We start from the raw sequence: 24,662 nt of genomic DNA on the forward strand, positions 1-24,662 counted from the left end.
CATCAACACCTCCAGATAGTCCGGACTCTAAATGTTACCATTGTCAGTAATACATCCTTCTGCTCATCCTCTTCCTACTCACACAGACTGTGAGTTGTCGTGGGCTGCAGCCACGCCGCAGGCTACAATAACTCCCAGACCCAGAATTGGTGGAGGCAGAGTCACGGAGGGGGCAAATTAGATCTAAAATCCATCCATCTGTCCATCTATGCCTCTGTCCCTTCATGCATCCTCCAGTCTCATTTTCCTTTCTTTCACCTGCTCCACTTTCAGCCTGCCCAGTGTGCATTACAATGGTGCAACTATAAGCAGTGTGGCGCTCCTCTGTTACGCCCATTTGCTTGTTCACATTAAAGGGCAAAGCCTCTTTCTGTGGATGCATGTTGCGTTAAAAACCCTACAGGAAAAATTATGGAATACCTATCTTCTAGGCTGTTGTCAAGGTTGTTCAAGGAGTCTCGCTGCAGTTAATACAATAATGGAATTACATACTACATTTCCCACAGAGCAATTTCCTCTTATCTATGACAAGTAAGATGAAACAGACATTCAAGTAAATGTTTAAACAGGGAGGGACTAGCAAGGTTAGATGGCGGATGTACACATGCTGTTCACAGGCGGTGACTCCATTACTTTCCGGTCGATGTGTTGCCTCCGTGCAATCTGTCACCAATGCACACGCGATAAGGGTAAAGGTTAGGTCAAATGTTGTACAGCCGCAGGATGCGCTTTTGTGTGTGTGTGTTTTTTGTGTGCGCAAATTCAGCGTGCATGCTTGTTTAAGGTAGCACACTTCAATACAATTCTCCCTCGAGTCCTATTTCAAGTCATCCTATGATCGATTTGTAATAGCTCATTGAACCGGGGCCAGTGGTCTGTTCACAGCCAAATTGGAATTCTCCACAAGATAAACCCACGTCGCTTAGAAGAGAGAGGAGCTTTCAAAGGCATATTAAACATAACGGCATGTAATAAACTGTCACTTTTTGCATTATCATCACAAATGATGTGTTGTAGGATACAATGCCCAACTCACTGAGAAATTTCGTTTTCTGGCAATCCCTCCTCTAACATCACATTAAAGTTATGAGTGGTAACACAGTTTGACTCAGGTTTATTCTACTGGTATCAATAATGATTATTCATAAGATGACAGACAGTGTCTCAATTGTGCTTCAATAAAACCTGAAATAGTGCATATTCAGAGGAAACTGAGTGTGATAGCTGAAGGATAATCGTTTAAATATATTCACTTTGCCTGAGATGAAAAAAAAAACTGAATCCAGTTTGAGATGTAGTTTGAAAGTTCAAAATGTGAACTTGACCTGTTTAGTTTGAATGTAGTCTTCAGCTGAAAGTAGGTTAAGGTCGAGGAGGAGGTTTGAACCCAGTTTGAACTCTCCTCCCATAGACTCCCATTGTAAAAAATAGTGAAAAAAAATCTGAATATTTCAAAAAAGTATAAAGATGTTAAAAAGTTGATTACTTTCTAATTACTTGGAGCTTGTGTGTCATGTAGTAGTCAACAAGCCCCACATTTGAAGACTTTTGTACATATTCTGAATTGATCTATTTTGTGATAATATATAAAGTGGTAAAGGTAATCAGAATAATCTCATCAACCACACCACTATTTTCACTTTGACAGCTATATTTTACATCCCTTTTTGCATATCGGCGTCAAATAGTCTGACCAGACTTGTGAACAACACATCATCCTCTCTAAAGCCTGCACAACTAACATGATTAAAAGGTAATCTTAATACGCATTACGCTTTCTTGTAAGTGTGAAATCTTAGATAAGCTTGTCCCTGCTCAGTGACACACATACCATCAGATCTACATGTCGCTTCACTGACCTTTTGTTTTTATGGCGAATCATTTTGATGCAAAATAGAAGCTGACATCACTCTTTAAACTGTTGGTCATCCTTCTCCACCCACCACCACTGTCTCCACCATGTTACATGAGTGTGCCCACCACTATATGAGCTGTCACAGTCTTCAGCATAGTGCCATGTAATGGTTCACCTCTTCTCTCATCTCACTAGTGTGTATGTGTCAACTAGCGAATAAATGCCTACGGGCTGTTCTCTCATTTGTTTTTTTCTTTTCTCTTTCTTTATCTTATTTTGATATGCTTGACAGATGATGTTAGGCAAGGGTTTCCATGGTAACTGCATTTTTAAAAAGGCATGCCTGATGTCTCTGTGTTAACTATCGTTAGTGGCGACAGTCTCGTCTTTGGTCAAATAGAAAACAATTGAACAGCGCTGCAGGCGCAGTGTGGTGATTGTCATTCTTCTGTCATTGTGGTGAAGATTGAAGATATTTACTGTATATGTTTTTCTTTCTTTTCTGCAAGTAAAAGTCTGCAAAAATGCATGTGCTTTTAGAGTGAAATGAGCATGAAGAAGATGCTTTTACCATAGAAACAGAAGAAAGATGATTGTCTTCAGATTAATTGGGTGTGACTGATCACTATGGTGAATGTAATTTAATTGATTATATGTTCAGGGACAAATTGCGCTCAATATATTTATTTTTTCTAGGTAATTCATTATCAAAAAAAATTCAAAAACAACTTCCAAAAATGCTGAACAATGTACATCACCAAGCTGCTTAAATATACAGGAGGTGAAAATAATAATAGCAACACCTATATAAATATTAATATTAACCTTGCAAAGCTCATCATTTTCAGTTTCTGACAGGGCTGTGTCAAGGAGATGCTGATTCAACTCTGTGGTCAGTTTTGAGGGTGTAGATGGAGACGTATTAAATTGCATTTTCACACACTGTTCACACATTATAAATGATAGGTACAGACTACACTCTGCCTCGCCGGGCCGCAGTAATGGTTCTTAAAATAATGTTTTTTGATAGAAAAATCCAAATAGGTCAGGAGTCTTTAGTATTGCAATCATGTCCTTGGAATTCAAATTGCTTTCGATCTTTAATGTAATATTCCTATTACATATCCTGACATGACCCTCCCTCACTAAATGGATGTGGTATTACTTTGCGGTGTAGAATGAAATAGGTTGGCTTCCACTCGTGTAAACTGATTAATATTTAAGATTTTCATCTCATAAATCAAACGATGCATTATGACAGCCCATTTTGAGAGATTTCACTGCCTGATTTGTTTTAATCAGTTAGGATTAACTTTACAATGAACCACCCCTGCTCTAATAATTCTGATATGCACATTTGTCACCTTTTTTGAATCGAAGTGATAATGAAGCAGACACAGATAAGTTTGCAATCACATAAATGTCTTTTCATATCAGCTCAAAAAGGGGAAGTTCCCCTTAGCACGGACCCTTCCCACGAGAGAGTGCTTATACTGTTCGATCCAGGTTGCACAGCTCCCTCTGGGCTCGCTTTCTCTTGGGGGGGATGAACTTGCAGCCTCATTGCATCGGAAGTCGTATCATTTATCTCTGTTGGGGTGTGACGTGATTTGCAGCAGACTTAACAGTCGTGCTATGCAATCTGCTTCCAAGACTGCTGAGTGCCAAAGGTTTGGAGTATGTGTGTATGTGGTTTCCCCTGAACAAGGACATCTCGCCACTCCCTTTTCCCCAACCCCCACCATCTTGAACCTGGTTTCCCACAGCCAGCCCCTGCCCAGCAAGGATTGATGGACCGGCTGTGTGTGCTATTAGAAGTCAAGCACTGATTGTGAAGCTGAGATGTAGAATCACGTGATTAAGTGGCAACGCTCACTGAGGACTGTTCAGCGGTTGGCTAATACAGTGGGTGGTGTCTGTGGATGTCAGTGTAGATACGGTCATTTAGCACATGGCGTTAAACACCACATGTTTTTATATGGCAGTGTGTGTACATTCTGCCGTTTAGCAGCTAGCTCACTTGGTCATGTCTGGATACACATCAGTTACATTCATGCTTGTAGTAGGGCTAACTAGGGCTGCAACTAACGATTATTTATCGATTAATCTGCCAAATATTTTCTCTTGATTAATTGTTATGTCTATAAATGGTCTGAAAATAGTGAAAATAGCCTGTTATAATTTTCTAGAGTCAAAGGTGACGTCTTTGTCATTTTTTGTTTGATCAACAGTCTCAAACCCAAAGATAATCAGTTTACTATCATGGATGACAAAGAAAAACATTATATTATCACATATAAGAAGCTGAAACCAGTAAATATTTGGCATTTTTTATTACAAAAAAACCCAACTAAAGCGATTATTTGATTATCAATATTGTTTATTATATTTTATTATTATTATTATTATTATTATTATTAATTTTCTGATGACTGATTAATTGACTAATCGTTATAGTACATGTAGAATGTATAATAAAATAATATAATAGCTAATAATTGTAACAGTAAGAACAGGACTGCAAAAAGAAAGGAATGGTCACTTGTTCAGATAAAAAAACATTAGTGGTGTTTCTTCCTTTAAAGGAATGTAGCTATTAAAATATATATTTTTATGATTTCATATGAGATTTATGGTGTTTAATTGCATCTGAAATGATGCAACAACTAACTGTTCTTCAGTTCCAGTGACAGCAGTAATACAGTTATGTCGAAATTGGATGTAGGCATACGGCCTTTCTGAAGTATTTTGACCTCTTTTCAGGGCTGCGGTCACATAACTCACAGTTAGCCAGAACACACAATCATATCATCTTACTGTAAATATAATATCGAACTTTTGTTCTACTGAAAGGCCAAATTAGTCCTCCTGTGCAGACACACTAAGTCGAAAATGAAATGAAGGTATTCACATACATTTGCAGTGTTTTAAAACCATGTGTGAGTGCCAGTTTTCAGATATACATGAAAACCTTCTGATGTCTGGACTTGTGTTTTCTTATGGCTTGACTACTAACAAAGCATCATTTAAATAAGAAGTCCTGAAACCATACGGTATATCATAATACCATCAGTACACAGATATTTTTCAACACTTGAAATAATGCTGTGGGCTATAACAATAATTTTCCAGGAATCCTCATGTTATCAGATACTGGCTTGTTGCCACAGCAGATCATCAGTCTCTCTGCACTGATGACATCTAATGATAAACACAGATTGTTGTTTGTGTTAGTCAAAGACATGTAGTAGGATAAACCTCCAAAAATCCATTAGGGCTGTCCACTTCACTGACTGGAAAATAACAAGCACACTTTTACACTTGGCACAATAATAAGACACCTCAATTTAGTTTTGACTTTTGTGTGGCATCTATATTTATAGTTGTGCAGAATTTTCTCTTAAAATGTCCTGACAACTGACAGATGGTTTGTCTTTGTTTCAGAGTAAGAGTAATATCTCTAATAATCTCCAAATTAATGAATAGCCCAATTAACAGGAACCCAGTATGGAACATGCTTTGTTTTTGTTTTTTGTTTTTTTGTAAATGTCACAAAAGACTTTCTGGCAAAGGAAGAAAACTGCCTGGAGATCACAGTAAGCACATTATCTGCTCTCTGCAGCACACTATCTACTGCTACATCTTCTGCCACTACTACTAACACTACCTTCCTGTAAAAAATTATTATAACTATAGCCTAAACCTGTAAGTCAAAAGCGCAGATGGTCACATTCTTTAGTAAGAACATCAAAATGGTTAAACCAGCGGATGACAATAAGTTAAAAATAACAACATCTTTATTTAAGGGTCACTTAACCCAGATTTTAAAAAACCAAACAAACTGATTCGAAAACACTGTTTTCCATTTTCCCTCATCACCCCTTTTGGTATCCAGCCATCCAGATGGTTTGAGTTTTATTCTGCCACTGTTTCCAGTGAGTCTGTACATGATCCTGAGTACACTGTTTCTGGAAAGACACATAGCTGTTGATTTTTTGAGAATTTTTTTGTTGCGGTGGTGCCAGAAATCTGTGTAGTCACACATACTGTACCACTAACCTCTGAGTGTGAAAAATGTTTTTTGTAATTTAGCTAAACTGATCCTTTAAGCATCTTTGGTTAAAGTTTTTGATTCTTATAATAAAGCACTTTAACAATGGAGGAAGCTGCTGGAATCACTGGTTTGTATGGGAACATATCGCAGTTGCATTTGGAAACCATAATAAAATTTAGCATGGGGGCTAAAACCCTTGGGTTTGATGTTGCAAGAAATGCTTGAGAGGATTATTCTTTTCTTACAACATCATCAGCACAGGATCTGTCAAAAAAGGAAACAGCACAAATATGCCTCTTTACTTGCTCAAGCAGGCGGGTCTGATCCGCAGAGTTAAATGCTGCACTTTGATCTAAAAGTGGTAAAATAGAGCAATCAGCGCTATAGCGAGGGGAAGATAGCTCTGTTGTGCTGATGAGGGGGCTAAATCCTGACACAAAATGCTGAGAGATGTTTTTGAAATCTCACTTTTTTTTTAGAAATAAGACAGATTTTCTATCTAAACTAAGGCGGGGGATTACCTATGCTATATTGTTTTTGTTTAAAACCACAAAATAGCTCAGCACAGCATTGTTTCCTCAGATGGCAGAATGGTCTTGATTGCTATTAGTAATCAGTAGCTTGTTTTTTATTACCCTCTTTTTTATGAGATAATTCCTCTCTTGCAAAGCTGTGATATTGTGTTTTCCACCTCAGTGAGTGCATTCTCAAAGTATTGAAGATGAGGTGCTAATGACACAGTGATTGTTGTGCTTGCACACTGTATACCAGACTACTCTTTTTTTTTTTTTTTAAACATGCTCTAGAGGAAGGCAAACACTTGACACTGTAAGCACATGCATAATTTCCTGACAGCATACTGTGTATGAAGAGCGAAAGGAATCCACAAGCTGTCGTCCCTGTGTTTCTCCTGCACTACAGTGACATATTTTTGAGATGCTATCTTTGACAGATTTCTCCTGCCCACCTGCTGATGAAGGATGGGCCTGTGGGCAACTGACGCCTGCCTGAAGACGCATCAATTTTTTGGGCCTCTAAATTGACAGACTCTTTGTTTGAAAGATGGCATGAAGACAAATGGGCACAGGCAGGCCATGGTGAGCGGTCCATCATGGACATCATTCTGCCCTAGATGATCAGCCATCATGTCCGTTACTATCTGGCAATTTATGTGAGCTGCCCCGCTGCAGACGGCGAGTGTTTGAGGGTGTCACGTTGACTGGATTTTGCTTCCTTTGTTGGAGAGGAGTTGACGTAGTGCAGTTTGAGACTTCTTTCCACTTCAGTGAGTGCGTTCTCATAGTCTTGCAGTTGATTCAAGCTTACATCAGGGAAGCCATATCTGCTGAGCCCCCGATGCTCAATAATGATCACGATGTATCTGGACTGACTCTGAAATGTGGACCGGAGAGGAGGTCATCTCCAGAGATAGACTGACATGGCAAGGCTGAGAGAGTCCTGAATGAGAGGAGTGATACAGAGGTCTGCGTGTATGTGAATGTACGCGTGTATTATGAGAGTGTGTGTGTGATACGATAAAGGAACTAGACTGAATTCTGCTTATCTGTGCCTTGTCTTAAAAGATTTTCAATAACTGTGACTGATCAGCTGAACACAGCTTATCTTACTGATGCCTGCAGTGTTTTGTCACACAGTTGAATAGGCAACACTTCTCATGGAAACAAAGCATTTGATTTGATGATACGATCAGCTGTGTTTGACAGTTGGAGATACCGTACATCATAGACCTTTAGTTTTCACTCAAAAAGACAGCAAATATTTGGAACAAACTGCAGTGTGATAAAACTGTTTAAAAAATGCGGAGGAAAGATTTTGGTTGTACAAGCACAAGTATAAGTTTACAGATGTCTCATGTTTTGACACAGTATTGGGCCATCTTTATGTTGTGACAGTCAGCCAAGGAGGTGTAAATGAATCATAGCTCCCTCTCTGAATGAATTGCGGGATTTGTACTGGTGAATTTGCTTACTGTCAGTTCATGTTGAGTGCCACCAGCAGCTGAGATGATTATGTAGATGTTTATTTTGAGCATCATGAGCCATATACAGCAACCAGGGCTGCACCTGCAGCTGAGGTTGTGTTGTATGTATTCAAATAGTATTTGTTGCGTAGTTATTACAGTTGATTGCAAAATTGATTGGGGGCAAAATGCAAAGCCATCCTTCTGTGCAAAAATTTTTTCCAAAGTTCATCTGTAGTTAATATGACGCTTCAGCAGTCCAAGATCAATAGATGTCTTCTAAAGTTACAGGCTGTTAGTACACAATTCCCTCTTTTTGTTACTATCCTCACACCACAGCTCAACGGGGAAACACTGTCCATGGAAACACAAAGAGAGACTTTTACTAAAAAAGACTGGAAGATATCTACTCGATTTGGATAACTCAGGCTGCTGAAGCCTCATGTTAGCTTGAGATAAAATTTGGAATACATTTGTGCACAGGAGGAATGATTATATCAACCAAAATCTGTTTCAATGTTCATTGGGACACCTGACTAATGTTTTAAGACGGACTTGAAAAATTGTGAACTTGTCCTTGAAACCAACTGTTTAACATGTGGTTTGATTGACAGCGGTATCGCCCTGGAAAACTAAGCAAAAAACCCCACAACTGTCATCACAGTCTGATTCTCTTTTTGCTAAATTCGGATAGGTGCACACACACACACACACACACACACACACACATATATATACACCTCTTTTCATCACCTTTTTCCAACGGCACATCACCCACTTCGAACTAGTGAGAAGAATACAGAAAATATTTCATGTAAAATAACAAAGGTTGTTTGAACTCTCTACAACATGTTTTCAGGGGCTTTAACAGATATTGTTCTTCGGTGAGCAGGGTTCATTCAACAGTGTGGATAAAGACTGAAAATGGACTGCAAAGCTTCCCCTGTTTTTCTATCAATATCACATTGACCTGTATCTCTTGATGTAGTTTGGGACTTTTAGTTAGTTGTAGGTGCTATTGGTTTTCATCAGGCCAGAAACACACGTATGCCCACACAGTTAGAGATTAATAGACAAGAGTGGAAGTAGAGAGGAAGCTGCCTGGGGTTGTTTTGGTTGTCTATGACGTAGTCAATAAACTTCTGAAGTATAAATAAAAAATTATTTCTGTCTTATTTAAGAAGGAAAAGGAAACTTACTTAGTGCAGATATTTTTGGAGGCCTTCAGAAAGACCTTTAATGGGATTCTGTTTGAAGACCATGACTGTTCTAGGAATTATGAGTCTGAGCAACCGCAGCACCTCACACATCTTGGTGTCTATCATCTCCCTCACACAGATGATTAGGTGTGCGGAGACCAGAACTGATGCGGAGCCACTGTGATTGAATCACAAAGTGACCCAAATGAAAGAATTGATTGGCCTCGCAATCATGATATGTGTGAAATGAGTGCCCTGAGTCTCTGACACTGATCTATTAGGATTCCTCTCAAATTTGCTTGTGATTCACTGACACGTTGTTCTGACACTGCTGCTTCATGGGGTTGACATTCACACCGGTTGGGGGTATAACAGTTGACGAATTCGGCTGGATCATGTGAGAGACTGTTCAGAAAAATTTACATTTATCAACAAAATGAGATCAGATTAGAAATGCATGTCAGGGTAAAATAATTTACTTGGAATTTTAATCATGTGCCCCTCAATATATTACAGTGACTATATGAAATATGCTTTTATATGAAGTGTAGGGCTGAGGGGCGTAAGGGTGGCCTAGGGGGTCTCAGACTCGAACCATACACCACGATGTCCCTTTGATGTAAATAATGTCATTATGCTAACATCCTCATAAAGCCAAATTCTATATGCTGCTGTTTAGCAGGTACAGTGTTTACCATGTTCATCATCTTAGTTTAGCATGTTAGCATGCTAACATATGCTAATTAGCAAATACAAAGTACAGGCTGAGGCTGATGGGAGTATCAATTTTTTTTTTTTTGTCCATCAAGTATTGGACAAATTGATATTAGGAATTGATCTATAGATGGTAATCCATTCCAAACACTTGTTGAGACATTTCACTCAAAATCACAAATGGCTTTTCTGTGCTGCAATTTCTTGTTACTTATTGGCTGACTGATATGTCCTGATTTATCAGTCAGGCTCACAGTTCAGTTAAATGAATTGTGTTTCACCGTTATGCTTTACATCAGACAAAACTCTTCACAGATGTGAAACAAAAACCTTAATAACTAATTTTGAATCACAATTTGCTTGGAAACAAAAGTTGATATAGGAAAATATTGAATAATTTACCAGCCCTAATAAAATGTGCTACATTATAATCATTACCATGTTCATTATTGATGAGATACATGTATTGATATAACAGGTACGCTCATTAGTGAACTTCTTGCAATGTCAAGGTTTAGTTTGACAGCAATGCTGCTTCTTCATAAAGTGTATATATGTATATGCATTCATGTAAATTGGCTGCTTCCCTTGTCTGAACTTGACACTGTCTCATTGCATAAACATGAGTCATATCAGGCAAATTTACACATGTAAATCTGTTTTGGAAAATCTCAACACAGCATGAAACACTGCTAAATGTTATCAGTGCATGTAATATACAGTCATAATAAGGATATCTTTTAAAATTAATAGTATTATTATTATTCATTAATTTGATTAATTAAGCAACCTGCAGGCCCTTCAAAGTTGTGGAAGAACATTGCACAGCGTGAGTGTGACATCTGTAGCCTTCCCAGAGTCAGTCTGCACTCCTCTTTGATCCAGCTTCAGAGGGAGGCCGACCTATCATGAAAGCTGAGACGTGCTGTGTTCCAGCCTCCCAAATTGTAAACACAAAGATGTCCTCAGACAGCTGGTTGAGGAAAAAATTGTTAATTAGGGCTTCTTCTTTGCGGGGAAATACTACCATATCTTTTACTGGTTTACAAACACTTCATTGGCCGTTATTAGACCAAATTAAGCTTCTGTTTAGCTCCTCCTTAATGACGACTTTCCCTGGAAGCTTTCTACTTTTTATCAGAGCTTTCCATGTCCCCTCCTCGCTAATCCCTTCCTCTCATTAACCTCATACTTTATTTTATGTTTTTTTCTCACATTTTTCACAGTCAATGTTCAAGGTTTATTTTACAAATGTTGTCACAAACATGTGAATAAGTGCATACTCAGAGGAGCTGATATTCTCATGTTCAAATCAACGATTATAAACTGTAGTATACAGTATGATGGCAGTGGCTTTGAAGAGAAAAGCATATTCTCTTTGTGGCTTTATGGCTGTTTGACACTTCATAGGGAGTCATTAATGAAGTAGTGGGAGCTCTCCAGCTCTTAAACATTACACAAGCCTTGGGCTGACACATTTCTTTCAGTTTCTTAGGAAGAAATTGTTCCATTATGCTGTAGAGTATGCATTTTTTGCTCACAACCTTCCTCTTGAGACTGAAAAATGGGGATATTCTAAAATAAACAATACACTCGAGGAAAGGAGGAACCTAATAGTTAAGCAATTACCACCCTATATTTCTAGCAGACTGAACAAAAGGATGCACCCACATAACACTCTGCACTGTTACTGCTCCATCACAATCCAGTCTTTTTCAAAAAAAATGGCTTAAATTTAAGAAATTATACAGCCAGAAAATTTCCAGTGTTATCTAGGAAAATTTCAGCTGACATAGAAGGAATGTTAACCCGTGACCCCGTGCTCACTTTTCATAATGAAGCTACAGATTGACTCTGGGCTTTATCTCGGATAATGCGTTTCTCTTAGCTATGAATAATCTGAATATCAGTTATTTTATTGTATGTCACCCAGAGAGAAAGAGCAATGTGCAAGAGTCCACATCGAGCATAGCAGTGGTCACCTTCAAATGACAAGCCTCATCTGTCTCCAGCTCACCTGAATATTGTATCAGCATTGTTGCACTGTGTGTCTCACTCTCCTATCCCTCTCTCTTCCTCTCCCAGGTGTCTCTCTCCTCATAACCTCTGCCTTTCATTCTGTATTACTCTCTCCTTCCTCCTGTCTCATCCTCAGATTGTCGCCACGTTCCCAGTGCCCTCTCCCTCCTTGTCGTTTCTCAGTTTCCCTCTCTTTCTCTCTCTCTTTCTCTCTCTCTCTCTCTCTTTTTCTCTCACTCTCTATCTCGGTGTGTCTGCTGTCTTGTGCGGTGCCGCAGGGCTCTCTGGCTGATGTAATTTATGCTATCTCCTTTGCGAGTGTGAGAGGAGAGCGTCCTGAAGCCAACACTCCTCATGCAGAGTGCTCCTGTGGGATGCTGTGAGCCAGCACTAGCTGAGCTACCCTCTTTCTCTCCTTCGCCATCCAGACACTCGATCTGCATGGTGGTACAGGCTAATTAAAATACCACATAAGCGTAGTAGCTGTCAGCCGCAAAAGAAATCGGATGTGATGTCATCACAGGTTTCTGTTCTGTGGCCAAGTCATTACACAAAAATGTCATCACATGTCAGTTAAAGTGTATGTTTTGTACAGATGGGAAAGTGTTTTGCTCACTCATCTCGTGAGCCGAATCCGTCAGGAGTACATAGGCAGTTTGGACTTTTAGCAGCAGTAAATATTCCACACTGGTTTTTGGAACAGGAAAAGATTTGATGTTGACTGAATATGTTTATGTGTGGTTGCAGGACTGCAATCCATTTCTATGACAACAGAGAAGGCTTTGGCTGGGGAGATGAAGAGCGCAATGGAGGGTGACGCCAGGAGAACCAATCAGGTGGGAGTGCTGTGGAAGTCACAGCAGCTGTAGATCATTTTACTCAGGCCCCTCAATCACTCAGGGGCCTTCCAGCTTTCTGTTTGATATGCAAGGCAGCTAGCCCCCTCTGCCTGTGCCAGCAACTTAACATCTTAACATCTTAGAGCAGCAGCTCACACACTGCATCATGCATCTGATGATTGCCTCACATGATCAAAGATTTTGGATTAAAATCACTTTGCAAGACAAACACATAATGCCTCTTGAGACTCAGAATTCACATTTTAAATAAAAGACAAAAGACAGTGATTTGATGCTCACTTGCTAAGAGGGAAGGATTTTCTCTCTCACAGGTTCCAGAAGACCATGGGGATATGGATGATAGCTCCGAGAAGACCCCCAGCAAGGCCTCCAAATCCCCCCAGAAAACAACCAAGCGGCCCAAGACTGTCCCTGTCAAAGTGACTCTACTTGACGGCTCAGACTATGAGACAGCAGTGGAGGTATGCTATCTAGTTTTTATCATCAAGGATGGAGAAAATAGCTGATCAATCCAGATTAAACATTTTACAATGAAAGTGTGTTAAAGGAGTTGTTACAACTCACAACTAATTTCTATCAGTAATAGTAACATGTTACTAAAGTTATTCAAGTTATTTGCTGAGATCTGGAACATTGCTAAAAAGAAGTCAGACAAGGAAAGACATGAGCAGTCAGACGATCATAGAGGTTTGAAAAACAAAGGATCAAAAACATCAAACAACAGAATCATCAACAATAGACTTCCTGGTCCAACTTTGACTCACAGTACTTGCTGTAGTTGTGCAAGGTTTTCCTGAGCAAAGCTACATCCATGGAGCAATGATTAATATCAACGTTTCTTGTGTGCTCACTTTCAGTTCTCCGTGACTATCTTCTATCTCCGACATGCTTTTGTCACAATAAATAATGTTTATGTTACTTAACAGTCGCCTTTTTCTCATAGGTTCATAGGTTGCTAAGAAAATTTCTTACCATCCGTGAGTTGGTCCTCCTGGATCAGGGCTAGTTCACGACCTGTGTGATCGTCTGACTGCTTGTTTCTTGCTCCATCAGACTTTGTTTTGGGTTATCACTGTGGTCCCACATCTTAGCAATTACTGCGGTGGATACAAAGTTATCATATCTGATAGAAACTATAGCCAAAACTGCAAAACCCCAAGTTGTTGTAAAACACAATTATACTTTAAAGCTGCTGCCAGCTGCACAGCTACCTTTCCAAAGAATTATGCTTTGTTAATTGTTTTGCCATTAGCAATTTTGCAAACATGCAGAGACATAATTAGAAAAAAATTATTTTGAAAGGTTGTTTTGTTGTACTATTAAAACTCAGATTGGCTGTTTATCCACACTACAAATCCATACATGCTTTAAATTCATATCTTGCTGCGCAGGGTGACAAGAAATACAGCGTTTTTAGAAACCGGTGTACATCTCCCCCATTTGAACAGAGCCCTTGACTCAGCACACCACACCGCAGTACACCTCAGTGGGATTAAGTCTCCCTCGGTAGTACATGCTACTGAGTCAGGAGATACAGTTCTGTTGCTATTCTCACTGCAGGGGGAGCGATGGGTGGGGTGGGGGGTTGAGACAAGCTCTGCATTGTGGGGGATGGAAGGCTCAGATGAGCAATCTCAGGAATCCATGAATCGTGACTCTGTAGCCTTTTGTGTTTGTAAACAGACGGGTGCAGCGCTGTGAGTTCCCACCGCTGTTGGTTTATTTGAATTTCACAGTAGCCCATACGCTCATCATGATTGAGTACTGCAGAAAATTAATCAGCTCCTGGACTGAAATGACTCCCGAGGAAAAGCGAGGGTCGCTCCACACCAGAGGGAGATCCTGGGCAGGACTTCCAGAGCCGCCACAGATCACATTAAAGCCTGCTCTAGAACGCCATTGGCTGCTGCTGATGATGGAGAGTGATGTGTGACGGGAATGATCTTGTTGGCCGCCCGACCTCATTCGCGTCAACTATATTCCTTTTATGGCTTACTGCCTGCCGCGTGACCTCACATATTTTACTTACAAGAGCCTGCGCGGGGAAAAATATGTCTGGAGTCCTGACTAAAGCATCACACACACATTCTCCTTCAACTCAACCCCGTCTCCCCCTTCTGTCTTGTGTGTGCACACACATTCATTCATGTCACCTGGGCAGTGGCACTAGAGGTATTGGGCTTTGACAGGAAATCCATACAGTTGACAGATGAGTGCTCTTATGTTTGACCGGGGAGAAAATAGAACGGGAGAAGGAAAAGAGGAGGAGGAAAAGATGAAGAGAGTGGGGGAGTAGGAGTGGAGAAAGATGGAGAGGATGCAAATATCAGGAGTGCTTGTTTGTGTACTGTAGTATGTATGAGTATGTGTGGTTCAGTGAGTCTGCAATGGGAAAAGAAGACAAGCGGGGACACAATGATGAATGCAGTAAAATCATTACTGTAATTACAGTCATGATGTCCACCGAGCAAGCGGGGCTCCGATAATAAAAACACAGAGAAGCAGCCTGAGTCTCCTATTGATGTTTGGCTCACGACATTATGGATATTGATTTAGCACAGTGCATTTACATTGCCCAGTCCTTAACCTGAAGCCACAGAAGCTTCCACAAAGCAAGACTTCCACCACTTGACTATTTTACTGCCTTCAAGCTGGGAACATTATTACTTTTTTAAAACCTTCTTGAATGAAACATCTGGCTTTGAAATAATATCCTGAGGAGACCCATTGTGCCCGTATTTTAACTACTTAAACTTTGGCTGAACGGAATTTTCTCTGTAGGTCCAACCCCAGAAATGCTAATGTTCATTTTCATGGTTCATTTCATTTTTGCTGGTTAACCGCATGACCACGTGACTTTTTCACTGTATTGCAGAGGCGAGGCTGTTTTGAAACTGCTTTCCTGAGTTCAGTAAATTCTGCACTACTGATATTTCAGTGCTTTCGTAAATTTATTCTCAGTCTATTCTGCACTGGAACAGTTGAAATGTGGTTCTTTTTCACATGAGTGGTCTGAATAGTAAAACACAACTTTAATATCTCCCAAATCAAATAATCTCTATAACTTTTTTTGTTTTTTTTTCCAATTTCACTTTGTTAGACAGATGCAGCATAGCATCAAACATGCAGTAAAAAAGTCTAACAAAAGATACTTTTCTATATCTGTGCACATACTAAAAGCATTCAGCGTTCTTATATCTGAAGTCCGTCCTTGGAGAAAAAACACCAGCTCCATATATGTGAGGTTTATTTGATCATGTTAACAAGTTAAAACTAAATGAAAGATTCATGACACTGGGTCCAGGCTCGGCCTCATTTGAAAGAGCTGAAAGGGTTATGACCTCAGTATATCTACAGTACAGTATATCTTGCATCATTTCTTCCCAATTTAACAGCATCAATCTAATACATTTGCCTGCAGCTTTGCTCTCCACTTCCTCCCCTCATGGGAGGTCAGAGTGCAGAGTCAGCTTCAGACCTCTGAGCCTCTGAAGGTTCAGCTGAGTTCAGCGTCTTGCTCGAGGGAACTTCAGAGTGTGTACTTGCCAGCACTGGAGCTCTACCTGTCTGGTTGGAAGACAGTCTCTCTAACTTCTACACTGACTTACATCTATACTGCGCTTTGAGCTACAGCTGGCTCTTAAAAAATGTGGTTAAATTCAGAACCCAAGAGTTGTACCACGCACCATTATTTAGAAACTTGAACATATCAAATATATTTTTGAAGCTTTTTTCTAAGTCGTCATGCTGGAACTTGGTGAAACAACTGCTACGACTAGCTCGATTGTATGAATGTGCAATACATATTTCAATCAGAATGTTTAAGATTATGTAAATGATTTTTATTAATTTGATTTTATTCTATTTACTCATTCCTTAGTGTTCTTACTGATGCTGTTTTGTGATGGTCACCACACAAAATATCATTGTGTTGCATATAATGACTATAAAGTGTCTTTCTTAAAACCAGTTTTGAAGTTATTAATTAAATTACTCTGGAACTAGAGGGGATGTTTGGTCCATCCACCTTCAAATATTACAATTTAAATGTTAATTGTATTTACATCTATTTCCTCCATGCGGCAGCCTCAAATGTGATGTTGCTTAATGAATCCAGTATGAAGTACAAGACTGTAATGTTTGTTTACTTTAAATGAACTGTACTGAAAATGTGTTGAACCCAGTGTGAACTTGATTGCAAGTTTGATTAAAGGGGCATTCTACCATATCTATTTTACACATGAAATCAGTTGTAAAAATCTTCTGTGGCTCTGGGGACAGCTTTGTAAAGTCTGAAAAAATAACTCATATGATGTTATGGGCATTTATCAGGCATAATGGGTCTAATTAAAGATGCTTTAGGCATTTTAGGAAATGTAAGTTCCAGTATTTTTTTAGCTTCACTCATAATAAGGACTTTTGTGCAAGCAAATGTAATGGTACCATTTATTTACCTTTAATTTGAATAGACCATCATATGGTTTTGTTTAACCTGGCTATAGCCCAGACTAGTATTAACTGTAAAGATTAAATACTGTAGCAATTACATTGCATAACAGAAATGACTCAGGCTAACTTTAACAAATCTCTAGCTATTTGATTACACAGCGCTATCTCTCCACTTGTATTAGTTGAAGTGACAAAGTTCAATAGATTTACTTTCTCCTCGGCCAGCCGTTAACTCATTCACACGTAGGCTGTCTCTCCTCATCTTGTTTGCATGGGCCAAGCGATCAGCAAAATGGATTTCTAGGATTACACCAAATGGCTGCTAACACAATCAGCCCAGAGAACTAGTTAGAGAAATGTGATTGGAGCCAATTGGAGCGACAACGAAATCTCATCAACAGCTCCTGAATTGGTTGCTATGCTTGGGGGACCACCTGAGATGTGTGTTGCAATTTCATTTTGTTGGGAAATCGAATAAATGCGCCACACCCCGAAAAATCTCTGACTGCAGCCTCTGCCTGTTAATCAGCATTGTTCTCACTACTCTTCCCGCGGCAGCCTCAGTGCAGCAGGATGTGGATTATTATTTATTTGATTGAGAGACACATTACTAAAATGGTTAATTAATTTGCTTTTCTTCATTTTTTAAAAGGTTAGGTGAATGTTTATTAAAAGAGCTGAACAAAGCTGTGTGGTGGCCTTGTAGTAACCAGAGATAGAGAAAGTGAGAGGACACACGCGCACACACAGAAGGGACCTATTACTTCTGTTTCCATGGTAACAGCTGCTTGGTTGCTTTGTCGCCATAGGAGCCAGGTTTCCCTTGGAGACGAATATGGCGCGTGTGTTTATCCGCGTGTGTGTTTGTGTCTGTGCATGTGTGTGTGGAAATAGCATTTGCCAAGGCTGCCTGTGCAACCCACAGAGGCCTTGTTTTCAGCCCCGAAGGGCTGGATAGAAAAAAGGTGTGGTCTGCTGAAACACCACTGATGCGAAATGCAATTCCTCCCCTTATATAGACATACAGGGGGATGCTCCTCCTCCTCAACAGGGGAGAGGACAGACTGAGAGCTGGAAGCATCTCACAGACCACCATTGGGGTGGATATTTATGTTACTGATATTTTTGTCTCCTTTGCGTTGGGAAATATGAAAATAAGAAAATGAAAATAATGTATTATTTTACCAACCAACCACTGAATATAATGCATAAAATATCTTTTTTGAAGCAATGAGATCCCATTTCAAACAGTCTTACAAATACTTTATTTTACACTGGATGCCTGACAATCTTACACAACTTTATTAAATTGCATTATTACACTCTGTCCTCTTCTTTTTGTCTGAGCCACACCATGTCACCTGCCCACTTTCTGTGTGTTCTTATACGTTGTATGTGTGTGTGTGTGTGTGTGTGTGTGTGTGTGTCACAGAAATTTGCCAAGGGCCAGACCCTGCTGGACATGGTGTGTGGCCATCTGAACCTGCTGGAGAGGGACTACTTTGGCCTGACTTTCCAAGACACGGACAACACCAAGGTCAGACACACACAAATACATACACACACGAAGAAAGATAACTATTTGTATAGCACTTTTCAAAACATAGTTACAAAGTGCTTTATAGAACAAGATAAAATAGACAGTCATGATAAAACAATAACATAAATAAAAACAGAGCAAGGTAAAAATAATAGAGACATGAATAAAAACATAGAACATACGACCTGATAAAACAGAGAGTATAATAAAAACAACTCTTGACCTATAAGATTTGTAACTGCCTGTATCAATATGTGTTTATTATTTGATGAACATTCACTAAGTTCTTCTTCCCCTTAATATAAGCTTAAATATGTCAATTGGCTACATTTCTGTAAATCTACATTTTAAAGCTGTACTTGTCGCTGTCTCTTCAAATATATGTTTTTCTTTTTACTTCACTTGGATGTTCGAGCTTCGCTGTGCAGCATGATGTAAGTGCAGAGTTTGACACTAGCAGTCTGGTTTCACATTCATCTGCTGAAGGGGGAAAGTTTTACTAGGTACATCTCAAGTCTCTTATTTGATCTTTTGTTGCTCCTCGCCGCTTGCTTGAACCGGAAGTTGTCCTGGTCTGCCATTTTGAAGGCTGTCTCAAAGCTCTTATTTCTGCTCTGAGGAGCGAGGAGCGAGGAGCGAGGAGGGATCTCTGAGTAGCCATGAGCGAGGATACACGAGAGCAGCCTTCATGGAAGTCTTTTACCGGCTGACATGTCCCCTTATTGGAAAGCAGTTATTGACCGGATGCTGCAGCTGATTGGGCTGCTCTGATATGTCACAACATCACCGCAGTTTCATACCGGAGTGGAGACAGATAACAGTGTACCACTCCCAAGTTTTATATTTTATTTGTTTTCTGATTCATTATCTAGTTAAACATCTGTTACTTGTCGGTCTGATCAACAAAAGAACCATAAACAACTTTCTTCATTTATTAGAAAGATTTTTCTTTTCATGATCTGTTATTTCCCCCATCAACTTTTATTATAGACAAAATTAAAGTCAGGAAGAGTCTGTCTGTCAGCAAGAGACACATTTTAAATACATTTATATTTTACATAATTCATCATCATTTCCATTCAGTCACATGTGAAGCTAAGAAAAATTCCTGAGCGTCGGGTTTGATATGAGTTACATAATTTCAATTTCCCTGAAACATTTAGCCTAATAAATAATTTCCAGTGTTCAAAAGACATTGACCATATTCTGGGTTATTAAATAATACAGACCAAATAATTAATAAATAATACAAACACATTCTGCCAGTAGAATTGATTCATGTGCCTCTGAGCAGGACACAGTACACAGTATAAATACAGAATGCAGGTTTTTATTCATGTACACGTGTTTGTTGAGCAGTTAAAAAAATATTCTCATATTCATAGATTCTGGATTTTCAATGTCGTTGTATTATATTTGTTGGGACAATGTACAGTTTTAAACATAAATGTTAACATTTGATGTACTGCACCAGAGTTAGCTTAAAGCTAATTTTCATCTGCAGTCCCATAAAATTAAAACATATAAAAGCACAATAACAAACAGTACAAAGCAAAAAACACACAGGACACATACAAAATACAAAGCTACACACAATAGCACATCACATACACCCTTAATGTCAACTAGAAATTAATAATGTATGCTTGTCAAATTAAAAGCAAGATTATTTGCATTCATGAGAAGACCATGAGATGAAATTTAGATTCAGTGGTTACAGAGCTGAGTAGTTTTTACCAGATTTTTTAATTTGGCCTTGAACGTAGTGATGGAACTGCAGCTCTTCATATCATCAGGAAGGACATTCATCTATTCTGGAGGATCTAATAGAAATTACTCAGCAAGTGTACACAAAGTCACATAGTGGAGGAGGGGCCAAACCATTTAACATTTTATAAACTTAAAATAATGAGGGAGAAGGATTAGATGTAATTTTAAGGATTGGGTAATTCAACTGTTTTTGTGGAAAAAAAACAACATATCAGACACAAATTACTATTCAAAGTGGAGTATTTTTATTTATCTTAAAACATGTCTGAAGGGGATCTTTAACTTTTAAGTTTTACCAGTGTTGTAGTTGACTCATACAATGTAAAGAGGCATTTAGTGGTCTGTAGCTCACCAATAGTACTCGGGCATGTAGTTATAGTGCAGTTGTACAGTTGTAGTGTAAGTGACAAATTTTTTTGTCAATAAAAACCAGAAATGATAAGAACAGCATTAGTACAGTACTGTTCCATGTGCTTCTTGTATCCACTTTGATCTGATAGCACCAGGCAGCACAAGCGTTTACTGTGTAACATCATCAGATGTGCAACAAACTGCACTGACGTCTGTCCAGTTTAATCCCCAACTTATCATATAGAGCTTTAAACAGAATTTCATAAGAATTTCATTTAGTTTTCATTACTTGCCACAGTGACTACTATTCATAATACAGTGTATGTATGTATGTATATGTATTGATAAGTACGAGAGAAGAAGAATGTTTCTTTGTAGCTGCTTGTAATAGTTTACTTACTGTTTTGGTTGAATTATAGCACTGATTCAACCAGTTTGTCATTTCCAGGTGTTTTAAAGCAGTGAGTCCCTCATTGCCCTTTTAGTAATGATTAACCACTTAAAGCCTGAGATTGGCATACATGGCCTTTAACCTTTTAAAATGTGATTAGACAGTATGGCCTTTTAAAAATTGTGCACAGGGTCTACAGAGCACCATGAAAGCTCTAGTGACATTAAGCGGACGGAGCTAGATTCAACTGGCATTTATAGCCCCAATATTGACGCTTTCAGTGTTTATAGAGGCATTCATCCATTTTCTCGTAGCGTGAATATATTTGGTTTCAACGAGGGAATTGATTTAAAAAGGGTAGAGCAGCTGGCGAGGTACAGTACTTAAAAGGGCTGTTAAAAATGTGGCTATGGATGATTTTGCGGAGGTCGAAATTTCTCAAAAGGGATTGTCTCTTTCATTCTTTATCAGAATTGGTTGGATCCCTCCAAAGAGATTAAGAAGCAAATTCGGGGTAAGTACAGCAGACACACACATACACAGTCTCACACACGCAGGTCAAGAATCCTCACACACACATGCAGTATTTTAATGAACAGGCAGTCCTTCACAAAACAATCTTACTGATGGTTTGTCCACAGTTGGTTCCTGGAATTTGGGATTTTCTGTCAAGTTCTACCCCCCGGACCCATCTGTGCTCATTGAAGACATCACCAGGTAGGTCTGAATACAACAACAGGGACTCATAGGTCAAAGCAAACTTATAGATAGATACAGTAAAAGAAACCTGATTCGTTGCGGTTGTCTGAAGGTAAAATGTTGAGTGTTAAGATAGAAGACCCACTATAATTGCTTATTTGTTATTACTTATTTATTCCTGTCATGTAAGTATGTATTAAATTGTGGAACTGTACCATCTTAGTTGTTGTTTGGTGCCTTGGGTGTGCACCATGTGGTCAGGACACTTAAATGGGACATATTATGCTTTTCCTTATTTTTTGAACTGTGAATCATGCAAAGCTACTCTAGTGGAGCCCCAGAATAAAAATATAGAGCTGGAAGTGAGCATAATAGGTCCTCTTTAAACCTGCAGTGCGGAACTTGAAACAATACAATTCTCTCTGTGACTATGATCTTTGCAAAAAGATAAGCCTGTATGTATATATGTACATATGTTTATTATGCTTACTAGACTGTTGTCTAGAGTGTATGTACTGTATGTACTCTATGAAGACATATATAGGAAGATTTTATTTTTAGACAAAAGACAAAAAGTATAAATATAATAAATCATAATGAATAATGAACTGCTTAAATGGTCTGTTCACCAACATTACACAAAAAACAAATTATACAAGATATTTCTGAAACTTGTGGTGCTCAAAGCATTTACATAAAACTTTTTTCTGTGTTACACTCTGGTAAGAGCCGTTCTCATCAGAGCCACTTTCTGCCAAAAAGTAGTGCGTACAGTATGAAAGCTTTTGGCATTGTGATGTAGTTTTCATTAAGACCTATTTTCTGCTGAACACTGAGGTCTGTGGACTATCCTAAAAAACAGAATAACTGGGAAATTGTCTCTGGAAAGAGATGTTGTCATTTTGCAGTTCTTTGAGCACCACAAACAAATTCCACCACAGTTCTGGTGAGATGAGGAAATTCTCAGAGATCTAAAAACCTCCACAAGTAGTAATAGGGGTAAGTAAAACAGATGATAACATTTTTTTGGTAATTTTAGTGGACCAAAATTGTAACTGTAGGATAGGCAAAGATATAGATTGTCAGGAGCTATGTCCTACATCTTCCATCATCTAATGAATGACTCAGTCAGTGTAGAAGCTTTTAATCTGTTAAATCCTTTGTTTTCCTGGAGAGAAACAGATGAGGGCCAAGTAAAGAGACATTTAAAAATTTCACACAGAAAAGATTTACAGCCATATGCCAGCAGCTCTGTGTTTAGACACAGTCATGCAGTAGTGCTTCTTAAAGCCACACTAGCATGGCTAAAAACTTGATTCAACTTCAAATAAGAACTGAGAGAGACAAGTCTAACAGTGGGTCTTCCCTGATAAAGTAGACACTTCAAGACAAGCAGCATCTCTGTCTGTTGCTGTGTCTCTTTAGGTACTACCTGTGCCTGCAGTTGAGGGACGACATCCTGTCCGGCCGTCTGCCCTGCTCATTTGTCACCCACGCCCTTCTGGGCTCTTACACTGTCCAGGCTGAACTGGGAGACTACGAGCCTGAGGAACATGGCCCCGACTATGTCAGCGACTTCCGCTTTGCCCCCAACCAGACACGTGAGCTGGAGGAGAGGGTGATGGAGCTGCACCGTAACTACAGGTCAGAGAAAAAATGACTTCATTAATTAAATTGAATGCCATGGTGATAATGGCAAATGCTTGATTTGTGGGATCAATATAAAAGACGTGATGATTCATATGCGGCATTTGTACTGTAGGGGAATGAGTCCAGCAGACGCAGAGGTGAACTTTCTAGAAAATGCCAAGAAGCTCTCGATGTATGGAGTGGACCTGCATCACGCTAAGGTACAGAGATAATACATAGGTGCTCCCAGACTTGGACAGTATTTCCTCACACTTGTGTTCAAAGTTTTCTGATCCTCTATGCCTGTGTTTGCCAGGATTCAGAGGGAATTGACATAATGCTCGGTGTGAGCGCCAACGGTCTGCTCATCTACCGAGACCGTCTAAGGATCAACCGGTTCGCCTGGCCAAAGATCCTCAAGATCTCCTATAAGAGGAGCAACTTCTACATCAAGATCCGCCCTGGGGAGGTAAATAAAAACTATTATTATCTTGTCTTTTGCATCTTGCTTGAGAAGTTGTGCAATGACTGCATGCACAGCCCCACTAGAACAGCTCGTGACAGTCATTCTGGCAAAGCCGAGACAAGTGAAATGAAGGATCATTTGGTAAAGAGCCAACTCCACATTTCTATTTCATGGTTTCACAGTTGTTAAAATTACATCATTGTCTCTCTTGACTTGTCGCAAACAGCATAAATAGTCATTTCATGGTCTGATAAAAGTGTTACTTCAGAGTTTTATCTGCAGAATACCATGTGACAACTGACAAGGAGTGTTTTTTCAGACATTATTTATAGCCCCCAGAGATACTGTTCTTACAGATGAGTCCAATAGGTCATGTTTTTATTCTTTTCCTCCTTCTCTCTTCCTCTATGGTGGCTTTAAATGTGATTAACCAGTCATGAGGATTTACACTTTTATCAAGGATTTTACTTGGGACTGTTAGAGCCACATTATACTCGCTCTGGTTTTCAACTCCCTGAAATTATTAAGATTTCTTGTTTTTTTTTTCCCTACAATCTGTGGCCTTCAGGGTATCTGCTGTGTGTTTTATATCCACTGTTAAACTGACATTGACATCTTAATACCGAATATCAAGGCCACTCTGTGCATATACTTTGTTCTGTAGATCTATCCTCTTAAGTCAGCT

General features: G+C 39.2%; 1 protein-coding gene across 4 annotated transcripts in view; it reads left to right on the forward strand.

Annotated features, from left to right (window-relative positions):
* si:dkey-178k16.1 (band 4.1-like protein 1) overlaps positions 1-24,662 on the forward strand; it is a 41,451-nt gene that overhangs the window by 2,434 nt on the left and 14,355 nt on the right. For all 4 annotated transcript variants that reach the window (XM_044352667.1, XM_044352668.1, XM_044352669.1 and 1 more), the window contains exons 2-9: positions 12,570-12,658; positions 12,994-13,143; positions 18,564-18,668; positions 21,655-21,697; positions 21,825-21,900; positions 23,308-23,526; positions 23,645-23,732; positions 23,828-23,980. In XM_044352667.1, the coding sequence (XP_044208602.1) occupies positions 12,587-12,658; positions 12,994-13,143; positions 18,564-18,668; positions 21,655-21,697; positions 21,825-21,900; positions 23,308-23,526; positions 23,645-23,732; positions 23,828-23,980 (906 nt within the window). In that variant the 5' untranslated portion in view covers positions 12,570-12,586. The remainder of the gene's footprint in view (positions 1-12,569; positions 12,659-12,993; positions 13,144-18,563; positions 18,669-21,654; positions 21,698-21,824; positions 21,901-23,307; positions 23,527-23,644; positions 23,733-23,827; positions 23,981-24,662) is intronic.

The sequence above is a fragment of the Thunnus albacares genome, chromosome 5 (genome assembly GCF_914725855.1).
Source record: "Thunnus albacares chromosome 5, fThuAlb1.1, whole genome shotgun sequence".
In the NCBI taxonomy this organism is placed as follows: Eukaryota; Metazoa; Chordata; class Actinopteri; order Scombriformes; family Scombridae; genus Thunnus; species Thunnus albacares.